Consider the following 13,144-nt stretch of genomic DNA (forward strand, 5'->3'; position numbering starts at 1 on the left):
CTGAATCCTGACCAGGAGAACCAGAAATCTGAATCTAAGACTATCTCCGTAACCACTAGAAAGGCTCATATGCTCCCCCCAAAAGAGGCAGTATTCTTATAGTGCTTGTGGTCACAGGTTTGGGGACCTGGCCACTTGCATTCAAATCCAAGCATAGCTACTTATTCACCTGAGCAACTTACTTAAACTTTCCACGTTTCTGTTTCCTCATCTGTGAAATCATGATAATAACAGGTAACCGATTGTGCTTTCCAAAGATGGCCACAAAAATATCGCCGATCCAGTGTGCTCTTCTGCACTGTGACTTGTCACACCCCCCTCAAGAGATGGAGTTTGATTCACCTCCCGTTGAATCTAGCCTGGTCTTAGCGACTTGCTCGTCACTGAGAATGCAGCCAAGTGCACCGGACAATTCCCAAGTAGGTTAGAAGAAACCCTCCAGCTTCTGCCTTGGTTCCTTGAGAAACACTTGCTCTCTCTCCACGCTCCTTCTCAAAACCCCAATCGCCATGTTGTGAGGAAGCCCAAGCCACATGGAGAGACCAGGTTTCCAGGCAACAGCCCCAGCTGAGCAGAGCTTCAAGTCATCCCAGCCCAGGCACTCAACAGGGGAGTGAAGAATCCTCCAGATGATTCCTGCCCCCAGACATTCAAGGTTTCTCATCACAGAGCTGACAAACCATCATCACCATGCCCCATCTGAATTCCGGACTCACTGAATCTGTGAGAAGGATAACATAGTTATTGACATACATCACTTAGTTTGGGTTGGTTTGTTTCACAGTAACAGATAGCTGAAGCACAGAGGTACTTTCTCCATGAGTTTGCTGTGAAAATCAAATGAGTGCATAAGTTGTAAGTAAGGAGAACAACACTTGCACGTAGTAAGTGCTCAGTAAATGGGAACTGTTTCTGTTGTTATTCATTATACTCTCTGAACCTATTCCCATCCACTTCATTAAAACTGTTCTTTTCATCTTAAAAAACAAGAGTGGATATATGTATATGTATAACAGATTCGCTTTGCTGTACACCCGAAACTAACACAACATTGAAAATCAACTATACCCCAATAAAAATTTAAATAAATAAATAAATAAAATTTTAAAAAAAACTATTCTTTTCAAAGTCCCAAGACCTGGATGTGGGTACGCTTTGCTCTTTGGGTCCCTTGACACTATGCCCTTCTGGCCACTTGACACTACAGCCCTATAAGTTAGGGACTATCCTTACCCCCTTTTCAAAGAGGGGGAAACCAAGTCACGGAGAGGTTCAGCAACTCACCCAAGATCCCCAAGTCAGGATCGGCACCCGGACCCCCAGGCAACCGGAGTCCACGGCCCTCAAACAGGGTTTCTCAGTCTCAGCACCATTGATAATTGGGCGGCTGTCCTGGGCGTAAGACGACATGTAGCAGCATCCCAGGTCTCTACCCACTCGATGCCAGGACCACACCACTCCATCCAGTAGTGACAACCAAAAACATCTCCAGGTACTACCAAATGTCCCCTTGGAGGACAGAGCCACTTGCCCCACCCCCAGTTAAAAACGACTGTGCTGTGGCCCGGGTTCAATCCCTGGTCGGGGAACTGAGTTCCCACAAGCCGTGCCACACGTTCAGGGAAAAAAAAAAAAGCCGCTGCAGTAACCACCACGCTGGGCTGCTTTCTATCTCCAGGGTCACATGGCCCAATCAGAACTCCCCAAAACCTGTTCCTCCCCCAGGCTTCCCATCTCAGCAAATGATACCCCCACTCATGCGGGTCCCTAAGCTACAAACTTCAACATCATCTGACCTCCTTTCATTCACTCCCAGGCCCCCTCCATCCAATCTGTTAGCAAGTCTGATCAGCTCAACCTCCAAAATGGGAGTCAGATCTATTGTCCCCAGCTCCTCGTCCAAGCCCCCATCACTTTTCCCTGGGACACCTTCATCAACCTCCTCCTCCCAGGTCCCCTTACTGTCACCTCTATTGCCCTTAGAGTCCAGTACCCACAGAGCAGCTTAAAACACTCCAAGACTTCCCATCATATTTAAATCCCACACACATCCCCACAGCCACCTCCAGTGAAGTGCCTTCCTCCCAAACATCACTTCCCTCTGCTCTCCCTTCTCTTGCTCACCTTCTGCCAGCAGATCCTTCATTCTCATCCTCCTGCCACAGGGCCTTTGCACAGCCTTTGTCCTCCCTGCCCCCATGCTTCCCAGAGCTGGTTCCTCATCCCTCAGCTCTCAGCTTTCCTTGACCATCCTCCAGAAGCCTGCCCCCTTTGTTCTTCTCCATCCTGACCCCTGGCTTATTCTGTCTGCAGCGTTTACTACTGTGTTTCATTGATTTGCCTGTTTACTGTCTGTTGCGGGTTAAATGGCAGACCCCAAATAGATACATCCACATCTGATCCCTGGCACCTTGGTGAGTGTGATGTTATTTGAAATAAAAAAAAAAGGACTTTGCAAGACAGCATTAAGGACGTCAAGGTGTGGAGATCTTTCTGGATTATGAGACAGACAGACACAGAGGAAACAGCCACGTGAAGATGGAGGCAGAAGCTGGAATAACGCAGCCACAAGCCAAGGAACGCCTGGAGCCAGCAGAAGCCGGAAGAAGCAAAGATCGGATTCTCTCCTATAGCCTGGAGATGGAGCAAGATGCTGCCGACACCTTGTTTTCAAACCTCTGCCCTCCAGAAGAGTGAGACAATATAGCTGTTGCTTCAAGCCACCCAGTTTTTGAGACTTTGGTACAGCGGCCACAGGAAACAAAACACAGGCAGCCTTCTCTCCCACAAGGCCATGAACTCAGGAGAGCAAAGAGGAAATCTGTGGTGTTCTTTCCCATCACCCCAGCCATCTGCACAGCGCCTGTTGCCGATGATAGAATAAATGAATGCCTAACTTGAAGAAGCTCTCAATCTCACCTTCACCCCAGCCAGTAATTGTTCACTTCTCTTTGGATTCCCCCCCATCCCCCCAACCCCGCCCACCCACCTCCCCACTCCCCTACCCATCCCCCACCTCCCTGGACACAGGAAACTCACTCCCTCCAAAACAGTGGTTCTCTCGGGGGCAATTCTGCTCCCCAGGGGACATTTGGCAATGCCTGGGGACATTTTGTGGTCACTACTGGGGTGGGGGGAGAGTGGGTGAAGGTCAGGGATGCTGCCCAACTTCCTACAATGCACAGGGCAGCCCCCAAGACAGAGAATGAAGCCCCAATTTCAGCACTGCTGATGCAGAGAAACTCTGGACTCAATTTATTGATAGTACTTGATGCCAATATAAACATCGATTGATCGATTGCCTCCTAACATCTCTTCCCCGTTCTTCTGGTAACAGTCCCTCAGTTTCCCAGGTGAAACAGCCCCTCCCCGAGCCTAGCTCCTTTGGGTAGAGTCGACCCCGCCCCCAACTCCAGAAATAGGCATGTGACCTGGCCTAACCAATCAGACCATACATTCTCCCAGGCACAGCAATTGATTCAGAACTGAACATGTAACACCCCCCCCCCAAACATTCATGTCCAATGAAAGAGAGATCTGGGGTTTAGAGGGCATTAAAGCGACCCTCCCATTTTCCATGGGACACACAATTGTGGGAATAAAAATTTGGTATATCTGGGCACTCTCGTTTGCCTCCATGAGGGGAAAGGATGACTGAAAATGGAGGGAAACACCACAAAGAAAGCAGAGTTAAGAGATGGAGTGCAACGGGGAGAGAGGAGAGGGTTTCTGAGATAGCTCCTGAGCTCCTGGATCCAGCCGGACCTGAAGGCATTTCCTCCCAAGCTTTTCAGTTATATGAGGTAATATTATTTTTGACTAAGCCAGTTTCGGTTGGGTTTTCTGTCACAAGATCTAGGACTCTTGCTTGAAACTTCTGCAGACTAAGTTCAGAATTTCCTCAGACCTTAAACTTCTCCAACTGAACGTCCCTTATTTCTTCCACTAAGGGACCTGACTCTCATGTTCCTCTTAAAGCCCAGGTCTCAGAACACCATCCCTGAGATCAAAGGGGACAGTCCATCTCTACAGTGTAGTGAGATCTTTAAAAGCCCAGCTATGCCCATCCAATACACCCTCTGGTCCTGCCCACTTCCTGGCACCATTAATGTTAGCAAGGGAGACAAACAGAACTTTGTCTTTCGGTCCCTCAAATATTTCCCAAACTCCCACCCGCAAATTGGCGTGTCACCTCCTCCGGGAAGCCTACCCTGATTGTTTCTGGGGGTTCTCTTCTCTCTGCTCTCACAATACCCTGGGCTTCACTCACCCATCACTGAGTGTGTTAATCTGTGTTGTAACTGCCTATTTCCTCGTCTGTTTCCATGAGTTTCATGATGGTCTGCGTCTCATTCATTGTGGGATTCTCCAACAGAATGTCTCAGAAATGTCTCTGAGGTGGGTGGTAGTATCATCATTACTATTGTTGTTATTATTGCTGTTATCACCGTCTTCATTTGCCTCATTTTACAGATAAGAAAACAAAAGGTGAGAAGCCACATAACTGGGAACTAGTAAAGGCAGGATAATCTCAGGCAATCCATCCTCAATCATCGCTAACCAACTACCACTAACCAGTAGTAAGTAAGCGCTCAACAAATACCTCCTAAATCAGGGAGGGATCAGCAAACTCTGTAAAGAGGCAAACAGTAATTTTTTAATTTTTTTGGCTTTGCAGAGAGAAAGCAGCCACAAACAATGTGTCAGCAAGTAGGCAAGACCTTGTATCAATCAATTAAACTTTGTTTACAAAAAGAGGCAGCCAGCCCATGGGTTATAGTGTGCTGACCCCTGTATTAAATGACTGAAAAAACGAAGTGAATATTTGATCAACATTTATTGAGCACCTACTATATGCCAAGTGCTGTTCTAGGAACTGGGGACACAGTTGTGAACCAAACAGACAAAAAGCTTTGCCCTGACACTCCACTGGGGGAAGCAGATAATAAGCAAATAAGTTAAAAATTATGGTAAGTCAGAGAGGGCTAAGTACTGTGGAGGAGGGCTTCCCTCGTGGCGCAGTGGTTAAGCCTCCGCCTGCCGATGCAGGGGACACGGGTTTGAGCCCTGGTCCGGGAAGATCCCACACGCTGCGTAGCAACTAAACCCGTGCTCCACAACTACTGAGCCTGCGCTTTAGAGCCTTCGAGCCACAACTACTGAAGCCCACGCGCCTAGAGCTCATGCTCCACAACATGAGAAGCCACCGCATCGAGAAGCCCGTGCAACTGCAACAAAAAGTAGCTCCCGCTCGCTGCAACTGGAGAAAGCCCACGCACAGCAATGAAGACCCAATGCAGCCAAAAACAAACAAATAAATAAATAAGTACCATGGAGGAAAATAAAAGAAGGAAGAGAATGGAGGGGGTGCGTAGGCAGGGGCAGGGGGTGTGATTTTTACATATGGAAACCAGGGGAAATCTCTCTGATAAGAAACCTTCAGGAGATAAGAGAACAACCAGGGTGTATATCTGGGGGAAGAGCGATTTGTAGAGAAAGAACAGCACGTGCAAAGGCCCTGGAGCTGAGTTGCACCTGGTGGGTTCTAGGAACAGTGAGGGCAGGCCCACATGGCTGGAGTAGAGTGAGGGAGGGGGAGAGAGGGAGGAGATGAGGGCTGAGAGGTGGGCAGAGGCCAAATGCATAGGTTCTTCTGGGTCATGATGAGAACTTTCACTTTTACTCCAAGGGGAGCCATGCGTGGGAGGGCTGGGAGCAAGGGGAGGGACAGGGGTTTCCAGCATCCGCTGTGAGAGTCCTGAAGGGTGACATTTCCCAGTATTGGGCCCAGAGACGAAGTCAGTGAACAGAACAGAATGGAATGGGAAAGAACGCACAGCGCAAATGTTGACACCCCCACCCAGGCTTCTGTCCTGGTCAGGCCTAGTGGACATGTTTAGATGCGATCTTCCACCCAACTCAACCCAACCCACTTGGCTGAGATTTGCTTGCACCAAGCCCCACCCCAAGTCCCCAGCTGCATCCTTCCCCCATGGCTCTGGTCCAGGTCTTCCTCGTTCCTCATCCCACAGAGGTTTCCTCTAAACTAGCCCCCCCAGACCTGCAACTCTGAAGCCAGCTAGGCATCACCCTGAGGTCCTCTGGCACTGCCTTCTCTATATCCACCCAACTCATTTCCTCGTCCTCCCTGGCACCCAGCTAAGCTACATTCCCATTCCTGTCTTGCGGTTGGATGGGACCATGTGACCAGTGGAACAAGAATGGAGGTGATGGTGCCACTTCTGGGCCTGGCCCCATGAAAACCTCTCAGGGTTTCCCTCCTCATAACTCCCTCCTTGTCCTCTGGCTGAATAGAGAACTCCAAGGGCTTCAGGGAGGATGGGGCCATGAGACGGAAAGAGCCCAAGTCCTGTAGGGACTTTGTAAAGAAGGGCTATCCTCTTAATCCCCCAGTTGACCCAAACTGGATTGTGATATAAGCTAGAAGTAAACTCTTTAAATTCACTGAAGCAATGCATTTCATTACAGCAGCTAACATTTTGCACCCAGACCTATACCACATCCTACAGGCAAGCTCAGATCCACTGAAATCAAATTAGCAAAAAAGAATGACTCCCATTAATTTAGCACTTGCTATACATTAATTGTACGTCAATCACCATTATAAGAACTTAACTTGCCTTATCATGTTGAACCCTCACATAACCCTGAGATAAAGGTGCTGTCCACACCCCCAATCTGTAGATAAGACAACCTGGGCAGAAATAGGTTAAGTAATTTTTTTTCTCCAAGATCACAAGGCTAGTAAGTACCTGACTTGAAATTCAAAGCAGCCCAATATATAAAGAGTTCCTAAAAATCAATAAGAAAAAAATGCCAGCAGTCCTAGAAGGAAAAAAATAATGGGCAAATGATATGAACAAATATTATTTTGCAGAGAGAAAATATAAATAGTTCTTAAACATAAGAACAGAGGCCCTACCTCACTCAGAATAAGAGAAATGTATATTGAGTCATAATGAGCTTCATTTATCACCCAAGTTGGCAAAACTCCAAAAGCTTAACAACTGTTGGCAAGGCAGTGGAGAAACCAGCATTCTCATTGCTAGAGGTAATGTAATTGGAACAATGCATATGGGAACAATCCCATACAGAGAACAATTTGGCAGGATCTACTGAAAACACAGACTCACCCGCTTTGAGCCAGCAAACCCTTCTGAGAATTTATCCCATGGATATACTTGCTCATGTATCTGGCTGCAATAATAACATTTATATGTAGCTAGATACTTTTCTAGGTTCTTGATAGTAACTCATTTATCCTTCAGAACAATGCTTCCAGATGGGTATTTATTATCTCCATTTTACAGATGAGGAAACGGAAGCACAGAGAGGTTAAGTAACATGCCCAAGGTCACACAGTAGAGGAGCCAAAAAACAGTTCATGGACAAGGTTATTCATCACAGTTAGTTTGTCAGAACAAAAGCCTGGTGCAATCCAAGTGCCCATCAATAGGGGTGATGGTAAATTAAGTGATCCCCAAACCGTGCAATGGAACACAGTTTAGAGAAACTGTCCCTGGCCACATGCCTGCAGGGTGGCCAAAAAAGAAACAGAGTAGGGATCCTGGTACCAGGCTGCCTGGGTTTGAATTTCTGACTGTCACTTTCAAGCTGGGTGCCCTGAAGCAAGTGACTTAACTTCTCTGTGCCTCAGTTTTCCCATGTGCAATATGAAGATAATGATAATATCTACCTCGTAAATTGTTATGGAGATTAAACAAGTCAGTGTATAGAAAGTGTTTCGACCAGGGATCAGCAAACTTTTTCTACAAACATCTGGATAGTAAATACCTTCACCTCAACAGGCCAGACACTCTCTTCATCAATTACTCAACTGTAGAGTTGTAACTGGAAATCAGCCATAGATAATACATAAACAAATGGACGTGGCTGTATGCCAATAAAACTTTATTTATAAAACACACTTGTGGTTCAGATTTGGCCCTCCAATTGTAGTTTGCCAGCCCCCAGTTTAGATGAATGCCTGGCACACAGTTAGCCCAGTATAAGTGGTTTGTTAAGTAAATGGACAATCTAGAATATCATGCAGTCATTTTTTAAAGAAGAATGAGAACAATCTCTATGTATTGATTTGGAAAGATTCTCAAGATGATGGTTAAAGTGAGAAAAGCAGGATATAAAGCAGTGGGTGGTATGTGCCATCTTTTGTAGTAAGAGGGTAGTTAATAAAAACCTGCATTCCTATTTGCATAAGGAAATTCTAGAAGGCTATATAGTCAACTTAAAGAAAAAAGGAGTCACTTATGGAGGAAGGTAGCACCTGGGTATCTGAAGAAGATGGCTAGAGGTTACATTTTTTTCCCTGTGCACCTTTTTATGTGTTTTGATCTTTGAATGATACACATGTATTATTTAACCAAAGTGTCAAATATTTTAAAGATTCTACCAGGCTGTCTGTCCCCCAGCACAGGGTGTCGCAACCTCAGCACTGTAGACATTGGGGCCGGATAATTCTCTGTTGTGTGCGACATTGTCGGACGTTGAGCAGAATCCCTGGGCTCTATCCACTAGACATAGTGGATAGAAACCACCCCAGTTGAGAACCACTGCCCTAACCCAAACTCCTCCAGGCTGTGCTATGCTGCCAACATTCCCCATATCCCTCATTTTCCCTAAAAAGACTTTTTATAGAGGGTTTATCAGGTGTCAACACAGTGCTGAGAAGTATTGAAATACTACAACAGTCTTCCCCCCAAAAGGTGCCGTTTTTAGCCACAGTTCACAGATGGGGAAACTGAGGCTCAGGGAGGCGAAGCCAGCAAGTGATGCTGTCAGGACTGGCTCCCAGGTCTGTCTCCTCCAAGCCACCACCATCAACCCCCACCCGAGCCCACAATTCCTATTCTAACTCTCCTACCCTCTCCCTTCCCTACCTCTGCCAACAGCACCAGCATTTACAGGCTGGGGACCGAAGCACAGAGAGGTTAAGTAACATGCCCAAGGTCACACAGTGGAGGAACTGAAAAAAGATTCATCATCTTGGCTCCAGTGACCACTCCCATCCTGAGTCTAATCAGCTCCCCTGTCCTGGTGGATCTTTCCCACAATGGCTGTCACATTTGTCTCTACCTCTTCACTTCCTCAGCTTTAAAGTTTCATCTCTGCCACCCGGAATTTGGGCTCCCAGAGAGAGTAAGAGTGTCTGGTCATCACTGTGGCCGCCTATGATGGTGTCATCGTCTTTCTGGGTCACAGATCTCAGCCTGGAGACTCGCTTCAATCTGACCTCACCCATGAATCATGCCCACCAGCCGGCCCATTCACTGCCCTGCAGCGCAACTACGTGGGAACCGAGCTGCTCCCACCTCAGAGCCTTTGCACTGGCAGTGCCTCCTGCCAGGAGTGTTGCTTCCTCAGACTCACATGACTCGTTCCCTCGCTTTGCCCAGGTCTTTGCTCAAATGTTGCCTCCTCAGTGAGGCCTCCCAGACCTCCTACGCAAAAGTGCAACCCCACATTCCCAAGCCCCCTTCTCCAGGCCATGTACCACCTCTGACAATGTATATGTTTCCTTATTTGCCCACTGTCAGTGCCTCCCACTAGAATGTGGGCTCTTCGACAACAAGGGTTTGTGTGTGTCTTTTTCCCACTGTCTCAGCACCAAGAAGAGGCCCAGCGTACATGATAATTGTTGATGAATGAACGAATGAATTAATTAATATGCTCTTCCCACTCTCTACCCAGGGAACAGTGGAGCAAAAGCCGAGGAACTCTGAGGAAGAAATGAGAGAAACTAGGAGGCATCCTAATTCCAGGCTCCACAACTTTATGCCATTGTGTGTCCCCCACCCCATTCCACCCCCATCAGGAACCCTCCCTTTTCTCTCTCTGCCCTTCCATATCCCACTGGTAGTTCATGGCCCGGGCTTAAATCTGTTGATGGACAGGGACTTGAAAACTTAGAGAGGCTGTTCTTGTGATACCTCCCTCCGACTTAATGTGACCACCTTTTAGCTTCCTGCTCGTGGCCCCACTGTGAATGGGGCACAGGGCTGAGCTTCAAAGGGAGACAAAATGCACAGGGCAGGATGGCACAGAGCTCCCAGATGGGGAGGATCGAGGATACACCCCTGCCCAGTGCAGGGCCTGACACAGCTAGGCACCGGAACCCAGAGCAATTAGAATAACTCCTACTCACCCTTCAAAACCCAGCACAAATGTCCCCTCTTGCATCAAGCCCAACTCTCCCAGGCAATGTCTTGCCTTTGCTCCAGGGCCCCCAGCCCAGAGATTTCTTCCTCTGCCCTGGTCCTGACAACACAGGGCTGGGGGATGTCTGTCTCTCCCAGTCTGGGAGCACCTTGAGGGCCAGACCCAGGCCTGGGTCCTCGGTGTTGCCCAGCACAGAAAATCAGGACACATTAGTCCCTGCAGCTGCCCTCCTAGAGAATAATGCCACAACCCCTTGCCTTTTAGCAGAAAACCAGCTACAGGGAAGATGCAGGGAAGGATAGAAGTTCATCCTTAAGTCTAACCACTTTCCCATTAGCTGCTGTTGAAGCCTCACTGGATCTCGACTGCTCACAAGTCTGAGGCCTGACTGGTCTGACAGCTACTTCCTTCTGTGTGGAAGCCAGGAGGCAAGGAAATGGAGGAAAATTTGGGATGGCCTGTGGCCAGAGCAGGTGGCTGGGGGTGGCAGGGGAATCTCTAGGGTTCCCCCGCCGCCATTCTTTCAGGAAGCCTGCCTGGGCTAGGGGAGGGTGGGCCTCTTCCACGTGTGGCCCTATCCTCAGGAAACATCCCCAGGGACCCCCATAGGCCCACTCCCTGATCACTGACTGCCCCTCCCCCCATCCGCACAGGGCATCTCAGGCCAGAGAGGAGGCAATGCCCCAGCCTGCCCACCATCCGTCCCCAGAGAGGTCCCCCTCTAGCCCACAGCGCGTCCAGACAAGCCTTTCCTCCCAGGGTAGGGCTTGAGGGCTGGATAGCAAGTGTCAGGCCCGCAGGGCAGGCAGGGCAGCCCCAACCACCAGCCATCACTTTCCACCCAGAACTCAAGAGGCCAGAGGGAACCAGAGAAGGTACAACAGAAAGAGAATCCAGTCCAGTTACCTCCCCCACCCCACCGCATTCAAATAGGGATTTGAATAGATTTCCTGAGCTGGGGGCGGTCACAGTCAAATCCTCCCCCGCCTGGACCCCGGGGCCCTGGCAGAAATCCCTACAGAGAAAAAGCAGCTATTTCTAGGTTCCCAAAACCCCAGGACCCACTCTCAGGGTTTTGGACCAGGTCCTGCCTCAATGTACCCCCTGGGATGGATGGAGTTAGGAAGACCAGAGCCCCAGGCCCATAGCACCCCACCCGCCCCATGCTGCCCCAGGCCCAGGCAGGAAGCCAAGGGGAAGATGTGAGGGGAAGGAAGGGGCCCAGCGCCTGGGAGGAGGAGACACATGTGGGGGAAGGAATCGGAGGAGGCCCCTCCCCCATAGCCAGAATCTTGGGGGGTGGGGGGGGGTCAAAGGAATTGAAAGCCTCAGACACCCTGTTGGCCACCCAGGGGGTTCCTAGCCCCCCTCAAGACCCCCACAGAATCCCTTTTTGGGGCTTGATCAGCACTGGAGCCAGCCTGGGGCTTTGGGAGCTTTAACCCCAAGTTTGCCAGTTCTCAGCCTAGATGTGGGCTAACTGTGAGCCTATGAGCCCATTCCCGTTAACCTTGGGTGGGCCACCCCTGTATCCCCAAGTGTTACAACCCCCATATCCCCCGTACCCTGTGCCAGACCCCGCGGCGGGGGCGCATCCTCCGCTCTACACGGCTGGCCCAGAGGTGCAGAGCAACAAGCCCCTGGGTACCAGCCTGGGATGCCTCCCACCACCCACCCTGGGGCAGGTCCGTCAGTAGCCGTCTCACCTGGGACATCTGGGGACGCAGGTTGACCTCCCGCAGGTTGATGGCTTGGGGCAGCAGGTTGTTGAGCAGCTGGCACAGAAGGACGCCATCCCGGAGGGCCTGCGCCAGTTCGCACACCTGGGCCCCATCCCAGGTCACGCGGTGGCTGGGCGGCAGCACCCGGCACTGGATCAGCCAGTGGGTGCACTGGCGCCACAGCTCCATGGCTGCTAGCTTCCCGGGCCGGCCTGTGCACCCTCGCGGCCTCCTTCGCCGCCCGCCCGCTTGCCTCCGCTAGCTAGCTACCACTTCCTCTTCTTTGCCTGTAACTGTCGCCCTGAGACGGGGCGGAGGGGGAGCCGTGGGAGTTGGTTGGGGGGGGGGCACCTGCAGCCCAGCCCCAGCCCAGCCCCTTTCAAGCAGGACCTGGCCTCTCCTTCCCCCACCAACTAGCACTGGGGCATCTGGGAGTGGGTTCAGGGTAACAAGGCGGAGGCCTGCCGCCTTCCTCTGTGTCCAACCCAAGAGCGGTACAACCTCGGAAACATACTCAAGATCCACCCTGTTCTCACCCCTCCCTCCTCCGCCTCCACCCTCATCCAGCCCCCAACCTTGGCAGCCTGGACCAGCACAGTGTCCTCCGCCCCATGGCCGGGCTCCTGTCCTCACCTCCCCCCCCAATCTCTACTCCCCACATCAGAGGGCACCTATGAACACCTAAGTCAAGTCGGGATGCCCCACAGCCCCCCTCGTCTGGGATGAAAGTCATCCCTGCAGCCCACAAGGGCCTGCATGAGAACTCATCACCTCCCTGCCCTACTTCTCCCACTCTCCCCCACTTTGTGCTGTTCCAGCCAAATGGGCCTCCTCAGTGTTCTTCCAACATACTAGGTAGCCCCAGAAGCTTGCCCTAGAATCCTGCCACAAGGCCTTTGCACATGCTAGTCCTCTGCCTTAGGCAATTTCACGGCCAGCTCCCTCACTTCCTGCAAATCTTGGCTCTAGATCATCTTCTCATGAAGTTTTCCCAAACCTCTCCATTTCAGATCACAGCCTTTTTTCTCACCCCATCACACCCTATCCCACTTCCCCACCTGTTATTTTATTATACTTATTTCTTTATCGTGTATTGAGAAATTTGTGTCTGGTGTTGGAACCACTCCCCCCAGCACCTGGCACATATACATGCTCCATAAATATTTGTTGAATGAAGAATGAATGAATAATTGAAAGCTCTATGGCTCTACCTCTGACATTTATCC

General features: G+C 50.1%; 1 protein-coding gene across 3 annotated transcripts in view; it reads right to left on the minus strand.

Annotated features, from left to right (window-relative positions):
* The window catches only part of VAV1 (vav guanine nucleotide exchange factor 1), a 50,141-nt gene extending 37,739 nt beyond the window's left edge, over positions 1 to 12,402 (minus strand). Inside the window, exon 1 of one of the 3 annotated variants that reach the window (XM_024745717.1) lies at positions 11,904 to 12,402. In XM_024745717.1, coding sequence (XP_024601485.1) covers positions 11,904 to 12,107 — 204 coding nt within the window. In that variant the 5' untranslated portion in view covers positions 12,108 to 12,402. The remainder of the gene's footprint in view (positions 1 to 11,903) is intronic. The other 2 variants (XM_024745719.1, XM_024745718.1) reach the window with 2 other exon arrangements.
* Positions 12,403 to 13,144: the final 742 nt, after the last annotated feature.

Source organism: Neophocaena asiaeorientalis, unplaced genomic scaffold (assembly GCF_003031525.2).
Source record: "Neophocaena asiaeorientalis asiaeorientalis breed wild unplaced genomic scaffold, Neophocaena_asiaeorientalis_V1.1 scaffold357, whole genome shotgun sequence".
Classification (NCBI taxonomy): Eukaryota; Metazoa; Chordata; class Mammalia; order Artiodactyla; family Phocoenidae; genus Neophocaena; species Neophocaena asiaeorientalis.